We start from the raw sequence: 22,316 nt of genomic DNA on the forward strand, positions 1-22,316 counted from the left end.
TCTGTTCATTCAAATTCCCTTCTTTCCTATAATTGCCGTGCTACTTGAATATTCGGTAAGTTATCTATGAAGTTGTCAAACCTTACCCTTAGTCATGCATTGAATTTACAAGTTTGTTGCCAATTGTTGTAACTTTGTTAGGTCTGTTACTTTTCAAAACCTATTTAGCACTCAATTTCTGTTTCTGTAACTTTTCAGGTCTTTGCATTGATGAATTTTCCAGAAAAAAATTGGATGCTACTACTGAGGAACTTTTTGAGGAGAAGGCTCTTGCATATTCATGCCTCTCTTAAGTTCCTTTTGTTTTGCTTTTCCGAGGAAAATGTAACTCGTATTTTTTTACAATAAATCAAACTTTTCTTTCTATTTGAAAGTTGTCATAGTTTTCAACTTTTTCACTGTTGTGTTTTTGCTCCTGTAAAAACTCTTGATTACTTTTAATTCAGTAATTTGTTTTTTACCAAGTTTAGCTGTCAATTGTGAGCAAATAATTACTAGTCTTTTCAGATGCCAAAATGTAAATGGTGAACAAGAACAAAGATGGCATTCAGCCCAGGCAATCAACATTACTTAGAAAACTGCAGCTTTTATGGCATGGTTGATGCCATGGATTTTACAATATGTTTGGATGGAGGTAATCATCCCCCTAGAGGGGATGATTATTATCCCAATGCACACCCATGTTTGGGTGTGCATTGATTTTGATTACCCTCCATGGGGTGATGTTATCACCCCATGGAGGGTGATCATCATTCCCCAAAAATTGGGGGAATGAGGGAAGGGAGAGGGTAATGGACATGAAATGTCAATTTTACCCTCTCCCAATGTATATATATATAATATTAATATTAAGATAATTAATTTATAATAATTAGATAATAATTCTATATTAAATAAATAAATATTTGGGGGTAATGGGTATTTTTTTCACGGAAAATTTTTATTTTACCCTAATCCAAATTATTTGTATTAAAAAATATTAATTTAATTAGGAATTATTATAATTAATTCCAATAATTATTAAATGAAGATATGTTATTTAAATATTTAATTTAAATATTAAAAATTAATAAATGATATTTAAAAATATGTATAATTAAAGAAAAATTTATTAATTAACCGTTAATTATAATAATTAAATCATAAAGTGAGAAAAACTAATTAAATATTTAAACATAATTAAATATTTTATAACTAAAAATAATTAATTGATTTAATTAGTTAACTATAATAATTAATATGAATAATACAAAAATATTATTATAAATAAAAAAATTATTTATTATTAAAGAAAAAAACTCACTATATTATTTAGTATTATTTGTTTATATTATAGGGCACAAATGTAATCATACACTATCTTCCTTTTTATTTTTTTATTTCTAATAAATTACTTATATACTTTTTCTCATTCCCAATGAATTACTCTCTCAACCAAACAAAGTTTTCATTTCCATCCCCCTCTCCAAAGTTTTCATTCCCATCCCCCTCTCTGAAGTTTTTATTCCCCATTCCATCATCCAAACGGTACCTTAGTAGCTGCCTGGAAAGTTCAATGATATACAACAGTTTTATAGCTACATACTTATTTAGAGATGTGACTGCAACGCATAAATGCGGTCTAGGAATTTAAAGTAGTACAACATGTTAACATCAAAAGACACTGACAACGGGAATGCATCAATGAACATCAAGTGAAGATGTCTTTTGCTTTGGCAACTCAAAGCAGCATGAATATGATTGATCAGCAGAACTGCAAGCAATCAATGAGACAAAATATATATGCTCATCAATTTCCCATTTTGAAAATCCAATCTAAACAACATTTAAAAAAAAAAGACAAAAATAAGAAACAATAAAAACAAAAACAAAAATCCAATCAAAACAACATTTATAAAATAAAATAAACTAAATGTTTCATTAATTATTCTTAAATTGAAAACAAAAACAAACCTTATCACCAATCTTCTCATCATACTTCAAAATCAAATAAACAGAAACAAAAGGCGGACGAAAATCCTCCGCTCACATCCGCTTTCTACCGCTTCAACCGATGGCCGGCCTTCCGCTTTCTTGGCCGCCTCAATGTTCGGATGAAGAAAAAGGGGAAACAATAGACCGATGAGAAGATGATGACGAAAAGTGATGGGGAAAAAGAAATTGTGAGCAATTTACTTAATTGCCCCTTGAACATATTTTTAAAAATATAAATAACTCGATCATTACTTTTTACAAATCGTGGGGTCGTGGTGATCCCACGCCTCTTGCTCCATCGAGAATCCCACGGAACCGAGTCCGTGGGATCACCACTCTAAAAATAATGGGGCCATGTCATTGTTGGAACTTTCTTGACCAGTGACCCTGCTGGCCAACACGACAGGGTAAACTTTATTATTAAAAAAAAAAAACCTTGGTGCTTATTATTACTAATTTTTTGAAAATAAATAAACAAACAAAACTGTCAGCATTATAGTAACCTTTCAAATTAGAACCCAAGAGGAAACATACTCAACACAATATATTTCAGATTGTAATTATTATTAGAAAAAATTGAAATTTAAACTGATACGAATTAGTGAAAGCGTGGTTAAACTTGTGGGGGGGATATATTTCAGATTGTAATTATTATTAGAAAAAATTGAAATTTAAACTGATACGAATTAGTGAAAGCGTGGTTAAACTTGTGGGGGAAAAAATGAAAAACTTAAAAATTTATGAGTTTTTCACTTATAATATGATGGCCATAACAACCATCACACAACCAAAATAAATAGATAATTTAACCAAAGAAATTAATAACAACTGGTAATCTAAAGTAAAAAAATCGTGAACTTTGATTTTTTTACACTCAAGAAAATCATGTGAACTTAATAGAATAGGAATTCTCTTGTTTAGACCCATGAATCTATTGTAAATTATTGTGATTTATTAAAAATTATTTTTAATTTTTTAATTTTTTAATATGTGAATTAGGCTTCGTTTTTAAATAATGGATAATTTTACAAAAATAAAAAACAAATAAAAAATAGGATTCTCTACGGTTTCAACTGAAACCTATGAAACTACGTGCTTATACCAAGCATCATAAGTTTTATATAAATAAAAACTTTGTAATCTAACATAACAAATAAATGCATTAACGTTGATAATGAAGTTGGCCTTCAGCGTTACTATTGAGTACGGAACTCATTCATGGTTTGCAAGTGGAAATGATAATCTTTATTAAGCCTTAAAAATTTATAATAAGCATCTAAACAAGCCCAATCTGATGTAAGGTCAATTAGCAAAGACACTTAAATTAAGATGGTTTAATGCATCCATAACGTCAGAATGTCAGAAGAAGCATTTATGTGGACATAAATCAAATCATAAATAGCAGAAAAAGTTGAAAAAAATTTAACACCTCAAATTTATTATTTATTTCTCAGCTTCTCTCTATTCCTCTTGTGCTGTCATACAGATCACCAAGCTTATGTTTGGTGATAAAAAACAGAAATGAAAAACTTAGAAATTTATTATGAGTTTTTTCATCAATAATATGATGAATATAATAACCACCCAAAAATAAAACGGGGAGATAATCCAACTTTGATAAATGGGGAAGTTAGTGACAAGTGATAATTTAAAGTGAAAAATAACCATATTAAGTTTGCTTTTTTTACACTCAAGATGTGAACTTAATTAAGCGGAATTTTTTTTTTAATTTTTAGTGTTATGTATATAATAAGTTTTTAATAAAGTATAGCAAACAATGATACCTTTGTCATCCTCACTTTCCTTCGAGCTTATATATATAACTTTTCTATAAAAGATGCAAATTATGTAAAAAGCATTCACAGATGTGAAATTAATATTTCAACAAATTTGTACTCTAAGTTTGTATAAGTTAAGATTCGAATATGTCTTTTCAGTAAAACACGAGCATCTTATACTGGAAATTTAGTATCAACAGACCAACAGACTAAGATATCATGCGCTATATATATACATACATTTTTTATATAAAAAAAACTTTGTATTTCTATAGTGGTAATTGTTGAGGAAATTTTCAAATGACCTTTTCAATAACACCTTTTTTGCTATAACTTTTGGATAAACAAATCTTAAACTTTTGAATATTTTAAAAGGTTGTTTTTCACTTGACCATTCTGTTTCCTTTGCTCAAACCAAACAAAAGAAAAAAAAAAGTTTTGATTTTTTTTGAGTTTAGAAATAGTTTGTTAACCACACCATGACTTCACACATAAAATCACAACAAATAAATAAATAAATAAATAACAAAAAAAAAAAGCCAGTAATTAATGCATGCCGACCAAAATTGAGAAGGTTCAGACTTCAGTGAAAAAAAAAAGTTAAATGAGGAAGGTGGCCATTAATAGAGCTTGAAGGTCACACACACACTCATATACATAACAAACAAAAGAACCAAAAAACTATATAAGAACTGTGTTGGTACTCAGAGAACACAAACATATTTCTCATATTTGCAGGGAGTAATGTTATATAGAGCGAAGCAGTCACACAACCCAACCACAGGAATGACGTGGCTGGGTCACGTGGCTGCTTCTCTCTCCGAATTTTTTTTTATTTTTAATTAAAAAAAACGCAAAAAGAGGAAAAGTCTTTCTCTCTATCATACACTCTCTCTCATGTAACCCAAAAAAGTTTCTTTCTCTATCACTCTCTCTCTCTCCTGCAACCCAGCTGAGTGGATGCGTTTCCCTCTCTCATGCATTGCTCTCCCGGCCGCAGCTTTTCCTCTCTCTTGCGGCACGAGTCCCCGGCAGCCACACGAACCAGTTCAGCACCCTCGCTCCAGCCCGGATCTGACGCTACTCCCGACGCCGCTTCACCTAGCTCCCGGCTCCTGCAACAATCTTTAGAACTTTCATCATGTCCCCAGATGAAGTGTGGTTAATCTTGCAAAAATAAAATATCCTTTTGCTATCCATCATTGCTAAAGATGATAGTCCAGACCTATGCAGTCCGAGTGATCCTTGAGCCTGCACATTCAATCACAAACACAAATGTAAAATTTTGTATAAAATCCTAGAATTAAAAAATCATCCAAAACTCCAAATACAATAACCATTCAAACAAACTAAGATTTTTTGTTCAGTGGATGCTTATTAAAAAAGTTATCCACATGAAGTGTGGTTAATCTTGCAAAAGTAAAATATCATTTTGCTATCCATCATTGACAAAGATGATAGTCCAGACCTATGCAATCTCGTGTTATCACTAAAGTAATAAAAGTTGTGTACAAGCAGTGGTCATGTTGTAAAATGCATCTTGTAATTCATCTATGCAGGAGCCGGGAGCTGGGTGAAGCGGTGTCGGGAGTAGCGTCGGGACCGGGCTGGAGCGAGGGTGTTGGACTGGTTCGTGTGGCTGCTGGGGATTCGTGCCGCAAGAGAGAGGGAAAGCGGCGGCCGGGAGAGCGATGCACGAGAGAGGGAAACACAGCCACCCAGCTGGGTTGCAGGAGAGAGAGAGAGACTTTTTCGGGTTACAGGAGAGAGAGACTTTTTCCTCTTTTTACGTTTTTTAATTAAAAATAAAATAAATTCGGAGAGAGAAGCAGCAGCGTGACCCAGCCACGTCATTCGTGTGGCTGGGTCGTGTGACCGCTTCGCTCTATATAGCATTACTCATTTGCAGGGGTGTCAGATGCTCTCATGGTTGTATCATTAGGGTTAATTAATGAGATAAAAGACAAAGGAATTAAGAAAAGGACAAGTGAATGGTTGGATGGCAGGGGTGCTTCCACAAAGAAGGCATGAGAACTACCCCACATGCATGTGTGTGTGGGGTACTCTGACTAAGACTCATCCTACAATTCCCTTAAAATTGGTTTCTCGGAGCTCACTTCGCATTTATTTTCTTTTTTAGGGTTGACATGCGTATTGTCATGTTACTTTGCTTCTGGTATATCTTGTCATGTGTATATATTCGTATAATTAATGATATATATTTTTATGTTTTTGATTAATAAGATGGTAGAAAAATTTGGACATTTAATTAATTTTAATAACAATTAAAACAATTAAATTTAACTTATGATTTACTATGAGGTTGTAGTTTGAACCTGCATCTTTGGCAGGGCGTGAACACCTTGACGTAGAGATGTCAGACTGGTAGAGTAAAAAAATACTAGTATATCAAAATTCTACCCATACCAAGAATCCAGCACCTTTACTCCCGTACTCTCACGAGGAAAAAAATCATACTCCTTACTCCTTACCATTAACAGCATCTCGCTTATCCGATTGCTCAAATTCATCGAATTAAATTTAAATAATAATAATAATAATAATAATAATAATAATAATAATAATAATGATTTATAATCCATTACAATACAATGTTTAAACACATGTCCATAAATTCAAAATTACATAGCATATCATAAAAAATAATAAAAATAATATTAAAAAATCTTTGATACGATTAACTATCCATTGAAATTAGGGGTTTTCTTTATATATATATATATATATATATAAATGAGGGTATGGGCACGAGTTTTACCCGTACCCTCTTCAATGGGTAAGGGTACGGGTAAGGTAGGCCATACCCTTACCCGATCCATACCAGCTCAAAAAATAACAGTTAATGCCTTTATCTGTACCCTTACCCTTACCATTAGGGTACCTGCTTATCCGTTGTTCAAATTACTAAATTAAATTTAAATAATAATAATAATAATAATAATTCATAATCCATTACAATACAATGTTTAAATACATGTCCTTAAATTCAAAATTACATAGCATATCATAAAAAAAAATAAAAATTATATTAAAATATCTTTGATACGATTAACTATCCAATGAAATTAGGGGTTTTCTTAATATATATATATATATATAGATATATATATATATATAGATGATGGTATGGGTACGGGCACGAGTTTTACCCGTACCCTCTTCAATGGGGTAAGGGTACGGGTAAGGTAGGCCATACCCTTACCTGACCCATACCCGCTCAAAAAATAACAGTTAATGCCTTTATTTGTACCCGGTCAAAGAGAGTAATACCCTCTTTGATCGGGTACGTGTATGGGTATACCCGTCGGATAGGCTACAGATTGCCATCCCTACTTTTGCAAAAGACCTAATGTCCTAATGTCAATAGACCAAGAGATTATTAGCGCAACTATCCACCTTTATATTACGGTATGCAAACAATTTTTTTTTTTTAAAAAAAATCTTAGCAAAACATCATATTGCCCGCTATCATATTTTATTGGTTTATATATATATATATATATATATAATATAGTTGGAAGCTTATTTGGAAAAGTAACTGTTAATTTCTATTAAAAAATGTGAATAAAAGAATCAATTATACTTTCATCAAACTTTTATCAATTTGTAAAAGCAAGATCATACCTTTAATCTTCAAATACAACCAATCTTCTAAATTTCTTTTGAGAGGAGATAAAAAGAATAAAAAAATATTTATTGCTTTTTGAATGTTGAATGATAAATAACTTGGTAAGTTACTCAACTTATATATAAGAAGATTGATTATGTAAAGATGAAGCTTTTAAGACTAATATTAATTCAGGCCGAAAGAATGATCTTCAATATTAAAAATAGAATCCATTAAAGAGTTTGGAAAGTGATTGAAGTTGGTTGGTGAATCAAATGGAAAATCTCTTAATAAGTTTTGATGCATTCTTCTTCTTCTTTTATTTTTTTTTTAATAATTCAAATTGACAAAGGAGTTGCATCTTCAATAGGTTCATATTGAGTTTGATTTGAGCTCTATCAAAACTATTACTTATGTCCAATTAAGAGTTAGTGTTTTAAGCGCCATTATTATTAAACTTTTTGAATACAACAAAGATTAGAGTGAATAAAGCCTATAAATACTTTTGCCCATCTCTTGTTAATTAATAAGTAGCTTGAGGTTATTGGAAGTACTTATTAGAACTCACATTTGCAATCTCTTCCAAAAGATTGGTAAAATCTTTTACTCAAGTCAATAGTTTTAAGATTTTTCATATAAATATTATTATTATGTTTTGCATTATTATTTTTATTTTTGATTTAGTTGTTGATTGATTGTTTCGAGTTTGTTACTCTTAATGATAAAATATATGTTCCGACAAGTTGGCACAATAGCATATCATTGCATAATTTTTAGATAGTAAACATAACCAAAACTTAGCCTTTTAGGTTTCTAATTGACTATAAGGAGTATAATTTTAAAATAACTAGCTATAATTAAAGAGAGTTTATTTCTCACTTGGAATGTAATTAAATATAGTTTATTTAATTTGGTATAACTTGTTTATATGTAATTTATAGATAACCTTATTATTAGTATTATGTATAGACAAGCTTTTTTAAAAAGGACATAATTTGGGCTTTGAAACACAAAACAAGAAAGATGACAAAGTAGAATTAATTTAGTTGAGAACTAAAACAAAATTAAGTTTTATTTGATGGCGCGCATGCTACCATAATTGCAAATTAAAAGATGCAAGAATCATTGCAAAGGGCATGAGGGCACATCAATAAATAGTTTGAACATAAGTTGTCCTCTTATCTCCATGTCCTATATATGTCCCATAATGATAATAATATGAAGCTTTATTTTTTAGGACCTTAAACAGATTGACTTTCATTTGTGCAAATCTTCATGTAGGTGCAATATTTTAATAAATATTAAAATGATTTTGTATATTAATTTTTAAATAGTTAAATACAGATAGTAAACACTCAATTAAATGATAAACGGCACTAATGCTATATGCATGATTTATTATTTAAACCTTTCTTATTATTTGTTATTATTTTCTAAATCACATAAATTCGATTTTAAGGTAGTTTTAATAAAAGGGCTTTCATTTGCACACTCATATAAACATGTGTATTAAACATCGTTTTTAACTTATTTATTTTTATTCTAAAAACTAATTAACTTTTTAATAAAAAAAACCAAAAGGACCTTCACTGTTTTTTCTTCATCCATCTAGGAAAAAATTAAAACTTTAAAATAATTAAATATTTTAATAGGTTTTTCAAATTAATAAGAAAAAGAAGGGCGGATTGGTAAATACAATGTCTACAATGGCACATTAGCAATTACCCACTTCAGCATGAGGTATACAAGTCATTTAATATATTAAATTTTCACATAAAATTATATAAATATATATACTCGACAACCCTTTTCATCATCAAACAAGCCTTTCTTTAAATGCTTTAGTCATTAATAGGGGACTTAATTTTAAGGTCCCTCGGTCCAAATTAAAAGACTTATTATCCATGTGTAGAACCATAAATAATTCTGAACCCTTAACGTTTCAATCAATTTTCGATTAAATGGTCATCCAATTATCATCATTTTTAAGTGATTTTTTTTAGGAGTTGAAGCACTTGTAGAAGAATCGGCTTACATCCTGGTAATCATATTATTAAATTTAAATTTATAAGTAAAAGTTATTTTTTTACTCATATATTCTAGTGTAGTTTGTTAGTTGATGTTTGTCTCCTTACTATTGTACATGGCCGGTCCGGCCGTCTAGGCATACCCTATTGAACCGGGCATGAAAAAACCAAATGCTAAGCTTGTAATCTGGCCAGTTTGACCGTGAACCAGTTGACTTGGATGGGTCAACCGAGTCATAATGCTAGTATTTATTTTTTATAATACTTAATACTTATTATTTTTCATTAAAACCACACAATCATATATACTTATTAATATTTATTTTCAATTTATAATCAATAAATATAATTACAAAAAAAAGTATATTCTTCATAAATATAACAGCAAAAATTAACTAAATCAGATTTAAAAAATAAAATTCATCAATATGTTATGATAAATACTTTACAGATACTCCATTTTATTTAAGAAAATAAAATAATATATGAGTGTAATTTCATTATAAATTATAAAAATAAAAATACTCTCTTAATAAAAAATATAAAAAATAAATATTTAAAAAAATTGCTATTGAGATCTGTAAGTTAATGGATAATTTATCACCTATATAAAAGGATAAGAAGTAGTAAGTAATTTCTTATCTAGTTTAACCAAACCAACTAATAAATAAATAAAAATCACCGAGGGATGTTCAACAACTATATATTAATATATTAAATTGATAATTAAATAGGAAAATTTATTTTTTAGTCCCTGAAAGTTTCAAAACATCCCAGACAGACCCTCTGATATTTGAATTTGCCAGACAGTCCCTCCTTTGTTGTGACTTACTTTTCAATCACGGCGATTATCTTTTTCAATTAATGCGAGCTTCTCAGTTAGTTTATTCTATTTTACAACATGTATTTTTCCGCTTAAAAATATATAGTTTCATTTAACATTACGTATTTTTAACTTTAGCACATAAGTTTTTCACTAACATATATGCGTTTGCATTTAAAATTTGACTTTTCCGCTTAAAATTATGAGTTTTCGCTTAAAATTTAGTGTTTCCCCTTAACTACATAAGTTTTCACTTAACATATACAGCATTTCAGTTTAATATTTGACTTTACACTAAAAATTATGGGTTTCAACTTGAAATTTGGTATTTTTCTTAAAAACTGAAGCCAAATAGCATCTGATTCACTTTATGATCGACATCGATCAGCTTTATGAGAAAGTCCGAAAAATAACTTGTCAGAAAGCAGAAAGGGCACCTTTGCAGGAATACTCGAAAGTCGTGGGTTTTTGTGAATACCTGAATTTTGAAGGGAATTTTTGTTCATTTCCAGTTAATTCAAAAACCGAGAATATAAATGGACATAATTAGAAAATACTAATGTATAAATAGCCATATATTGATTTAGATATCAAATTTTAATTTAAGTACTTGTTTTTATATTATAATTATGGATTTTATATTATATTGGCTCATTATTAATTATTATAATATTTTACTATTAACCCCAGTTCATTGGCTAAGTAGATCAAATCTTCCATGCTTAACAATGAGCTGATGACGCTCTTTATTTTGTTTTTATATGAATTTATATATATTTTTATTCCATAAAATTGTTATATATGCCAATTTTGAAATAAATGGAAATTTAATTTTATAAAACAGATTATAAAATTTTGAGATGAGTGAATGAAAATTATTACCTTTTCAAAAAAAAAAACATCATTGTATTAGAATTTAAGGAAACAATAATTATAAATTGTCATAATAATAATGTCACACACTTAAATAGATATAAAATGACAAAGTATCAAACCCAATTACGTTACAAAATAAAATCACAAATACAAACGTATATGTCTGGGCATATAACCACAAAATATCACACCCATACAAAATTACATAAAATCACAGACATCCACACAAACAACAATTGAAGTAGAGTTCATATATAAGAAACTTAATGCATGATTCCTTGCTTGCTGACTTAATATGGAGCTCCTTTGAAGTCCAAAAGCACTCCTCATGCACGCCGCTCCTATACAAATAATCCATGTATGTATTTTTTGCTTTTTGATATTTTGATAATTCCTTGATAACAAAACATAGTAAATAAAAATTAACAAAACATTAAGACTTACCTTTTGAAGGCAGCTAACAATTGAACATATTATCCATTGCGCCGTTGCATATGCTGAAATATCAAAAGATGAGAGAGAGAGTTAATTGTAATTAAGATGAAATGGAAAGGTCATACATAGAAAAATATCAAAGTTATACTAAATAATTAAATAAAGGAACTCACTTTTAATGTATAATGGAGATGCTGGGCACATGTTGTATCTTGTACCAGTCTTCTCCTGTATTCTCCTTTATCCTAGTTTTAAATTCTTGAGGCATCCACTGTAATACCAATTGATCAAGTAGCGCATTCTTCAGTCCTTCTGGAATCATCTTCAACCTTATACATCCGTGGATTTCCAAAGACTTGAGGCATGACATTGCCTTCTCCTCTATCTTCCACTCCTCAAGTTCGTAAAGATACTTAATTTTCAAGGATAACAGTTGAGGGAAACCTGTTGCCGAACATATCATCTGTTTGCCTATATATGCATTTTGCCAGATTTGTAGATATTTGAGACATGGCAGCTTCTCTAGTGTTGCCATTGGGTCTTGCTCCAATTTAGAAAAGTTAAGCCGTATTGACACTAGTTGTTGAGGAAATACATCATTGTGTGGAAGCTGTTTGCGGTTCAAACTTCCATTAAGAGATAATTTCTTGAGGCATTGTTGATTGAAATATGCTTTAATGATGTTGTCCAAAGGAATTTCACATCCGAAATGAATAGAAAAGGAGGCAAGACGACCCAATTTCTGGAGTGATGAAGATAGGGCATCGGAATCATCATTAGAGACTCCATCAATACTCAATTCGCGTAGGTTTGTGAGCTTTGGAAGTGTTTTCCCTATCCATGATCCAGCTTTTACCCCTTTCAAAGTCTGCAAATTCTTTGGAAAATTATTTCCCATATTTGGAGGAGGAGGAGTTGATTCATAATTATTATCTAGACAAACATGCCTGAGATTGGCAATTGTCCAGAGTGAATCTGATATCTTTTTTAAACTACTACCATGATGTATAATAAAAGTCTGGAGATTGCGGAGATGACCAATCCATGATGGAACTTCCTTCAAATCAATAGACAGCTCAAGATATCTTAAATGAATTAATGATTTAATTTCACTAGGAAATTCTGATATATACAAACGAGCCAAAAGAAGCACTCTTAATAATTTAAATCTGCCAAGTTGTCTCAGAGCTCTTAAAGGCCGAAGATGATCATTATTGCCATAGATTAGACCCCACAACTTTGAGTTAGAATAGTTTAGAGTCTCAATCTCATCAAATATGATCAGTCGTCGGGCAGTACAATCTGTAGTGTCATTCTGGTAAATTTCAAGAAATCTGTTTTCTTTGGCTTCTGAAATGCACATGTCACGCAAGAGATCATGTATTCGGCATCTCTTTGCACTATCATCATATTTCCGTTTGGTAACTTGTATCAAACATCGTTGTGCCAACTCCTCTAGACAATCAAATCCAATTTCTTCTTCTGTGGTTGTACTATTTTTTTTGGGCAAGAAACCTTCAGCTAACCACAATCTAATTAATGTTTTTGCAGGAATATTCATGTCCTCTCTGAAGCAACCAAAGTACAGAAAACACGATTTCAAGTAATATGGCAAATCATTATAGCTCAATGCAAGTATTTCTAAACACCTTTTTCCACCTTCCACAAATTGCCCTTGCATGCTGTCAATAACTTTATGCCATGCATCTTGGGTTTGCGGTTTGGTTGAGACAAGTCCTCCAAGAACTACTAGTGCTAGTGGTAGACCCCCACACCTCTGAACAAGTTGATGAGCATAATCAAGCAAACATGTCGGGCAACATATCTCAATGTCTTGTCTTGGGAAGACCTTGCGAAGGAACAACTCCCAACTCTCCTTTTCATTTAGGTGACCCAGTTTATGAAGTTTGGTGGTAGGATCTGCAATATTAATGACATTTGAAGAGCGAGTGGTGATAATAACTCTACTTCCATTATTAACATCTGGAAAGACTTTTAGTAATTCATTCCATACATCTGCTTTCCAAACATCATCAAGAACAACCAAGTACTTGCCTTCCTTTAATTTTTCACAAACTTTTATTGAGAGAGTTTGGATTGTATCTTCTGATGGAGTTTCTAATTTTTCAGACAAGATTCCCTTCAAAATCTCCTTCAAAATCTCAGGGATGGTATATTGTTGAGATATGATTACCCATGCAAACATATGAAAACTTCTCTTGACTTCAAAATCATTATAAATAGATTTAGCAAGTGTGGTCTTTCCCAGACCACCCATACCCACTATAGAGATCACTGACAGATTTGCATTGTTTATGTCAACCAACTCTTGCACAATCTTTTTCTTCTCATCATCAAAGCCAACCATATCAATGTCATCACTCAGTTGAGGCAATATAGGGATCACATGTTGACTTCTTGGCTGACTAGTTGTGCCAATTGTTTCATCTATATTAGAAATGCCATATACTTCTCTATTTTGAGATAGCTCCTGCAACCTAGTTTTTATCCCTTGAACATCCACATGAACCTTGTGTCTACTGATCAATTCATCAAATATAAACACAAACCTGGAGAAAAATCATAGTTATTTCTTATACCAATCTGCTCCAATTTTTTTAATGCATCTATAGTCGAATTTCAATTGACCAAATAATTTAGAGAAATTTAAGGACTCCAAAGTTTGAGATATTCATCTTACTCATCCTATACTTTCAATTAATTTTTGTTAATTTAAGCTTAGATTAAAAACTCATGAGGATGTGGGAAAGAAATTGAGAATAAGTAGTCAGCTGCCATACGCAAGTCAAGCAAGACATGCACATCCAAGAAAAAATAACCCAGTATCAGATTTCAAAGCTCTATGAAAAGTATATTCTAAAAACACCGCCCTAATAAATTTTGGAAAAAAAAATTCACTAGTTATATATTTTTTTATAAGTCAATCTAAATACTAAAAATTAGATCCACAAAACCAGGTTAAATTTAACTTTATTTTAACCTAAAAATCTTTGACTAAAGAAATAAAAAAGCATACCCTTGTATATATATATATATATATTAATATATAAGTGTTGAATTCAGAAAATAAATAATTTTTTAAAAGCTATAAAATTGGTGTTTTCGTAGAAGTATTTCTAAAAAAATATAAGACAAGTGCTCATATTCATGTCAACAAATTGGTGTTTGTAAAACATACCTCTTCATGAAACCCATGCAACCAGGCTGTTGTCTTCGGAGCTTGAAATACATGAAAGTGTCAATAATGTCCTCAGCTTCAAAAGCAAGGTCTCTCATCTCTGTGACCCAGCCCTTAACCCTCTCATCATCACCATTGTTCTTCTTTGCATCTGCATCCTTTAAAAAGCGCTGCATTCTCCCCATTTCTCGTTTCAACCACTCCACTTGCTCTCTGCCTTCATGCAAATTGATGGCTTCTTGAACTATCAGAGCACCAAGTTTCTCCACCAAAAAACTCACTGCAGCCTCAGCCATTGATTTGTTCCCGTCTCTTCTTCTTCTTCTTCTTCTTCTTCTTCTTTTTCTTCAAGAAAGTTACAGATAAATTTATGAAGGGGAGTAGCAGTACAATTTTATATTTTTAAATTAATAAAATATATATAGTTTAATATATTAGTTTGATATTTCCCAAGATCCTATCCATCAGGAAAATGCATCCAGTGTTGTCACATCGGCCACTTGTTACAGGCCGTTGCTGATCTCGAGGATCTCAAGACGTGCGATGTCGAGTCATTAAAAAAACAAAGACATGTTAGATGGGAATTATATATATATATATACAAAATAGGATTTATACAAGTTTTATATAAGTTTATAACCTTTTGAAATGAACTAAAACTTATATTAAAAAAAATACATCGATAAGATCCACGAGTTGGATAGTGGCATTGCATCTGCCAGCTGTAATTAATGAGCTGTAAACTATTTTTTAAACTATAATTTATATTTAAAATTAGTACAGTCTGTAAGGTAAGCTGTAATAAGCTGGGGGAATATTTAGGAAAAAATAAAAAATTGAATAAACTTTAATTTTTTATTTTTAGATTAATAAAATAAGTTTAATATTTAATATTTTAAATTAAAAGAAATTAATATTAGTTTGGTTTTTCTACTAAGATCCATGCATCATCCACTGGCAGAGACTATTGTTTAATGGTTTTTTTTTAAAATTTTATAAGGGAGAAACTAGCAAGTGGTATGCATATAAGAAAAATTTTATATTTCACCCCTATTATTATTTTTTTTTAATAGAAAGGCGACAAGCACCAGAACCCATGAACGTGCACGTATGGGGAGCAAAGCTCAACGCCGACCCATGTACCCTCACTTTATGTAGGACATGAGGTTCGATCTCGGGTCCTCCCCGAAACAAATGCCCTACGCAAAGGACCCGATACCAATTGATCCAAAAACCGTTGGTTATCATCATCTTTTGTAAGTTAAGACAAACAACTTAGATAAAAATTCTATGCAAATAAATTAAGAAATTATTAGTATATTTTTATAAAATACTCTTTCCAATCCTTTTGATTTATCAAATTTAACTAATTTATATAAATTAAGAAAATAGATTAAAATTAATTAATACTGTAAGAATTTTAAAAAAATTATATTAAGTTTTAAAAACTACCTTCACTTAAAATATGATTTAAGAAAAAATATATATAATTAATATGATTTATTAGAAGTTATAAAATTATATTTGATATAAAGATTAAATTTTAAAAAATAATATTTAATATTCTATAGATTTTATAAATTGATAAATAAAAAAAAGGCAAAATTAAACGAGAGGAAGTACTTTCTTAACCACGTTGATCAAATTATAATAAATAAATAATCAATAAATAATTAAAAATAAAGAAAACAAAGCTATTTATTAATGCATGCCCAAGAGCAAACTTGAAAAGATTTATAGTAAAAACAAAAAATTTAAAATGAGGAAGGTGACAATGAATAAGACATACACCCTTAATGGAGCTCATCTTCCTAAAAATAAAAGATTAAAGAATTAATTTCATCTCACAGTATTAGTTGAAAATTATGACTTATTTAATTTATTAGAAACAAAAATTGAAACATCTTACAAATAAGATCTCTGCTAATAGACTAAGAGATCGTTAGACTAATAATTTTTATAAATCATGGACAATTCAAATCAAATCAAAGATATACATAAATGATGAGTTAATTATTTAATATATTTGTGCTTTTACGAATTAAAGTTTGAATTTTATTTTCTCAATAAAATATAAATATGAAAAATCTTGCCCATAAGATCCATTTCAATAAACTAAAAAAATCATTAGATCTGCACCTCAGATGGATCATAGGTGCTCATCTTATTTTTATAATCTGAAATTTGGGTGCCAATCATCAACAAATCTATACGTTGACTTTGACTTTAAAGAATTATAATTTATATTATAAAAAAAAAGACAAATACAAGTGGTGGGCATTTAGCAAGAGAGCAGGTGCAATGACATCCTGCCTGTAAGAAGCTGTGACATAGGCGATTGAATAAACTATAATTTATCCAAAAAAAACACTAGTACAGCTTGGCATCAAGCTTCAAGTAGTTGGGATATATTTGAAAAATATTAAAATAAACTAAAATTTATATTAAAAAAAAATAGAGTCGGTAAGGTCCACGATTTTGATAGTCGCATCCCAGATTCCCGGCTGTAATGAGCCGGGAAGTATTTGAAAGAAAAAAAGTAAAAAATAAAATAACCTAATATCACGGGTTTCTAACTTGTAGGACGTAACATAAAGTCCATGTGGCAGAGAGAAATGAAGCCATTAATTTTGTAGTTTTTTTAGTGAAGCAGCTAATCAGGGCATGCATTAAAAGAGTTTATACTTCAACCATGTATATACCCCCATCTCATATTAGCTAAAGCTACAAACATTTTAAGTAAAAAATTCGATGGTAGATAAAAAATCATTAGCAAGTCTGTTTTGTGAAATATTTTCTTAACCTCATTCATCAAATTATAATAAATAAATAACCAATAAATATTTAAAGAAAAAAAGTTAAAGAAAACAAAGTAATATATAATAATATTAATAATAATAACATTAAATCACATGGGATTTAATTTATCTCATAATATTAATTAATTAATTATAATAATGTTACAAATTATCTCGTGTAGAGTGGTAAGCGTTTAAATCTCAAAAGTGATGTGAAAATCCATACTCACACGTGATTGAGACACCTCCACTCATACGTGGTAGAGATAATCGTTTGTTACCTGTTAAATATATATATAATATATAATCGAATAGTTTATGTTAATTTTTTAATAAAATAAATAAATCATTAATTTTGATAATTATTGTGAAAAAAATTCATCCCCCAATTTTTCATTTAGTTTTAGAAAAAATTATCATTACCAAAACATAAAAATAGTGGTTTTAAAGTTTAGTTATTAATCATTCAAGACCAAGAAATGAAAAAAAAGGACAACCGAATATTGGTTTGGATGGCATGGTTGCTTCCACAAAAAAGGCATATCAAACAGCCCCGCATGCATGATTGCATGGTGCATGGGGTACTCAAGGCACATCTAACTATTCTCTTAGGGGCTGTTTGGTTAGATGTAAGTAGGTGTGATGTAAAAAGTTTTACCTGTAAAACTTGCTTTTGGGTGTTTGGTTAGATGTAAAAGCTACTTTTACATGGAAAAAGTTTTACAAGAAACCCTCATTTTACAGCATTTTAACTCACAACAACTTTTGCTGTGAGTTAAAATCCTGTAAAACAAAAATTTCTTGGAATTCACTTTGGTTTTTTTTTTTTAATATTTTTTATAAGAAAGATGGTAAGAAAATTTGGATATATATTACCTTTGCATAACGAAGTTAAATTTTTTAGTAGACCACCCAATTTTTATGTTTTTACATTTCTACCATCCAACTTTAATTTGTATCCAAATGATCACTAAATATTAATTTGTTATCATCGGCATGTTACAGGTAAGTTTTCTGTTCTTTTTTGCTTGCGTGGCAACCGGAAAAACATAGCCACCATGCTCAGGATACATCAGCATGCTCGTTAGCCGTTGTCACATCATCGACAACTTTCCACATCACCTAAAGCTCACCACGTCACCTCCAAAAAATCCATGTCAGCTTCATCTTCCTCCTTGGAAGGTTCCAAGCCTTCTCCTTCATGTGAAGTCTCTACGTGAAGCCCGACCGATCCTCCTTTCCCTATGCTTTGAAATCCTTCACTGCCCTTGGTTCCTTATGCTCCGACCAACAGCTCCATCTCAAAGCCTTTTCTCCTTGGACTCCATCCTGATCTCTTTGTTGCTTCTGCTCTCATCGACATGGACTCCAAGTGTCATGTCATAGATGATGCTTAGAAGGCGTTAAATGATATGCCTATGAAGAACGTTGTTGTTTGGACATCCATAATCATGTGTTACGTCTGGAATGAGCCTGCACGAGAAGCTCTGCATACTTTTAAGTGCTTCTTTGTTGAAGAGGGTGGATTGGAGAGATGGACTACATCACTGCTGTGTCAGCTTTTTATTGGTTTGTGTGTGGATTGCGGAAAGGAAGGTCACAACTTACAAGAGTGTTTCATGGCGATTTGGTGAAGTTGGGTCATGAGATGGAAACAGGAGTGGGAAATACTCTTATGGATGCTTATGTGAAATATGGTACCTTGGATGTTGCCAAGAAGGAGTTTGATGAAATGTCTCAGAGGAATCGTGTGTCATGGAATACGATAATTGTTGTTTATGCGCAAAATGGCTTGTCTATAGAGGCTTTAGAGTTATAAACCTTGAAGTTGAGGAGTGGTGGTGCGCGTTATAATGCATCTCTAAGGAGGAAGATGAAGCTGACATGCATGGATTTTTTGGGGCGACGTGGCGAGCTTCAGGTGAGGTGGCAATGCCCAACGAGCATGCTGATGTGTTCCGGGCGTGATGACTGTATTTTTCCGGTTGCCATGCGAGCAAAGGGGAGCGGGAAACTTACCAGTGACTTGCCGGTGATAATAAATTGATATTCAATGAGTATTTGGATACAAATTGAAGTTGGATGGTCGAAATGAAAAAATATAAAAGTTGGGTGACCCACCAAAAAAATTACCCGGTTTTTTATTTTAACAATAAATAAATAAGTTCGGGTCAAAACCCGTATGATAGAGTTATAGTTATGATATATCATTTTTTAGTATACATGGTGGAGCTATATTGTCACGGTTGTTAGTCTGTCTTACATGGTAAATCTATAGGGTCGTTAACCCACCTTAGTTAATGTATTTCTCTATCTACATGTCATTTTGATCTTCTGTGTAGCGCTTGTTGCTTATTTGTTAAAATTTGTATATATCTATAGTTATCTTTATTAACAAGTAAAGTTAATTTATTATTATTATTAATTGTGAGTCGGTTACAAAGAGTTTTAGAGAGTTATATGTAATTAACAAAAAAAACATGGAGTTTATTGTAAAATCAAAACATTTTATAAAGGTCAATGTAAAAGAACTATATTTGTTATTTTTTTTATTAAAGATCTCTATAAAAAATGAGAAATTATATATACATATATATTCCTATAAAAAATAATATTTATTTATATACCCTTATAAATCATTGTTATTTGCTTACCTATATCTCATACCAAAAGCCAATAAAAAAAATGGTTCTAAGAAAATTGAATAATTATTTGTCTCCTTTTTTTCATCTTCAGAAATGAAGGAAAAAAAAAACAATTGTTAGTGCAACCGCACTATTTAATTGGCATGATTTGACACATAGTCAAGATGATGTGACAACTATGGTGACAAGACATAATTGATGACATGGAGAGCATGGTGACATGGCAAGGAGTCTTGGCTTGCAAGGCAAACATCTTGAAGATCTTGGTGGAGCTATTTTTAGTAAGTCTATAACATGGAGATGATTTGATTGAAGACTAATTGAAAATATGATTTGAAGAATCCTTGATGAGGATCGATTGAAGTCTATTGAAGGCAAGATTTGAGGACCTAAATTGGGTGAATTGAAGATCAAGTTTGAAGAATCTTTGAAGACCAAAGTTAGGTGGATTGAAGACTAAGTTTGGCAAGTTTCGTGAAGACGCACAAGGACGTGCGCGCCCTTGCGAGGGACCGCGTGATGAGGAACCCGAGAAGGTAGGCTAGTTGCCGGGCGATCGGGATCGGGAGATTTGGTCTGCATCGACTCGGACTAAAGCATGACCGGAGGTTGACGGGTCTTGAGGTCGTCCGCAACGTAACCGTAACTCGCTCAAGTCGTAGATCAGTGCTATGTTACAACTTATGTTACAACAGGAGTTGCACATGACTAATTTCTGAGTGTTTTTAAATTAGTAGCGCGGAGATTCTAAAAGAGGTATGTGCTATATTTGGGACGCTGAGATCGTCTATATAAGCTACCTTTGCTCGTAGATTGTAAGGTGTGACTCTTGGGTAACTCTCGGAGGAGAGTGTGAGCAACTGCACAATCTAGAGAGGGTAGTGTTCTTTATTGTTGAGTGAGTGAGTGACAAGTGTTTTGTACTCATGTATTTTCACCTCTTTTAGTGGATTGTTCTTCTCCGGGCTTGGCCCCCTAGACGTAGGCGAGTGGACGCCGAAGTGGGTTACCAATCTTGTGTGTCTCCTTCTTGCTTGGTTTGTGTGAGTTTTTCTTTGAGTGTTGTGAGTGTTCACTAAACCACAAACCACATCGCCGAAACTAACAACAATCAATATATATTTTCAACCCTAAGTATATAAACAAATATAATTTTGCTGATCATATATTTGTGACTGCCCATTTTTATAGGGGTATGCAACTTAGAAACTTAGAAAAACATCTAATATTGTCATCATATATATTTTTTTTTAATTTGTATTGTTGGAAGTTTATTTGATAAAGTATTATTTTTTTTTAAACAATGTTAATGAAAGAATCAATTCTGTTTTCATCAAACTTCTATCAGAAAGCAATCTCTCTTAGGCCATCTCCTATCTTAAAACTTCAAATCTGGCGCAAGATTTTGCGCCAGATGTGGGATTTGCTACAGTTACGTGCAACATATTGCGTGTTACTGTAGCAACGATATAAAAATTTTTATTTTTATTTTTTCAGTTTTAATTTTCAGTTTTCTTTGTTTTCTAATCTATTTTTTTCTATTTTTTTGTTTTTTTCTATTTTTTATAAAATTTTTATTTATGATATTATATTTTAATTAAATTAATAACTTATAATTTAATTTGTATTTTATCAATGAGGAAGCGGAGTTATTAATGTAATGTATTGTTTGTATTTTATCAATCATATTTTATATTTAATAAATATTTATAAAAAATATAAAAGTAAAATTTATATTTTAGATAATATAATATTTAAATTCAATAGTTAAAAGTGAAAAACATTAAAGATGATTAAATTTATTAATAATATGAATATATAAATTGTGAAGTGAGAGAAATATTCTAGAGAGATTCTATTTGTAGGTTAAAAAAATAGTAGACGGTGATTTGGAGAAATTTTTCACCCCGAAAACCGATATTTTTAGCTGATCGTTGCTAAATATGTAGCTTTTTGATTGGAGATGGCCGTAGTCGTCGTCCTCTTGCCTTGATTCTCCTCCACCACCACCGTCTTTGTGGATTTCGTGGGGTGGCCTCGAAAAGCTTGTTTTTTGTTTAAGGAATCCAGTTCGGTATGTATTTCTCTTTGTTCTGTTGGTTTTTTTTTTTTGTATTTCTGTGTTGTTTTCCA

At 31.1% G+C, this 22,316-nt stretch overlaps 1 protein-coding gene across 1 annotated transcript; it reads right to left on the reverse strand.

Annotated features, from left to right (window-relative positions):
• Window positions 1-11,716: 11,716 nt before the first annotated feature.
• Window positions 11,717-15,046, reverse strand: LOC120255438 (disease resistance RPP8-like protein 3). The gene is made up of 2 exons (XM_039263265.1): window positions 14,741-15,046; window positions 11,717-14,111 (listed from the first exon to the last, which is right to left on the reverse strand). Exons 1-2 carry the CDS (start codon window positions 15,034-15,036, stop codon window positions 11,717-11,719), a joined length of 2,691 nt encoding a protein of 896 aa, XP_039119199.1. The 5' UTR covers window positions 15,037-15,046.
• Between the last annotated feature and the right edge of the window lie 7,270 nt (window positions 15,047-22,316).

Source organism: Dioscorea cayenensis, chromosome 3 (genome assembly GCF_009730915.1).
Source record: "Dioscorea cayenensis subsp. rotundata cultivar TDr96_F1 chromosome 3, TDr96_F1_v2_PseudoChromosome.rev07_lg8_w22 25.fasta, whole genome shotgun sequence".
Taxonomy (NCBI): domain Eukaryota; kingdom Viridiplantae; phylum Streptophyta; class Magnoliopsida; order Dioscoreales; family Dioscoreaceae; genus Dioscorea; species Dioscorea cayenensis.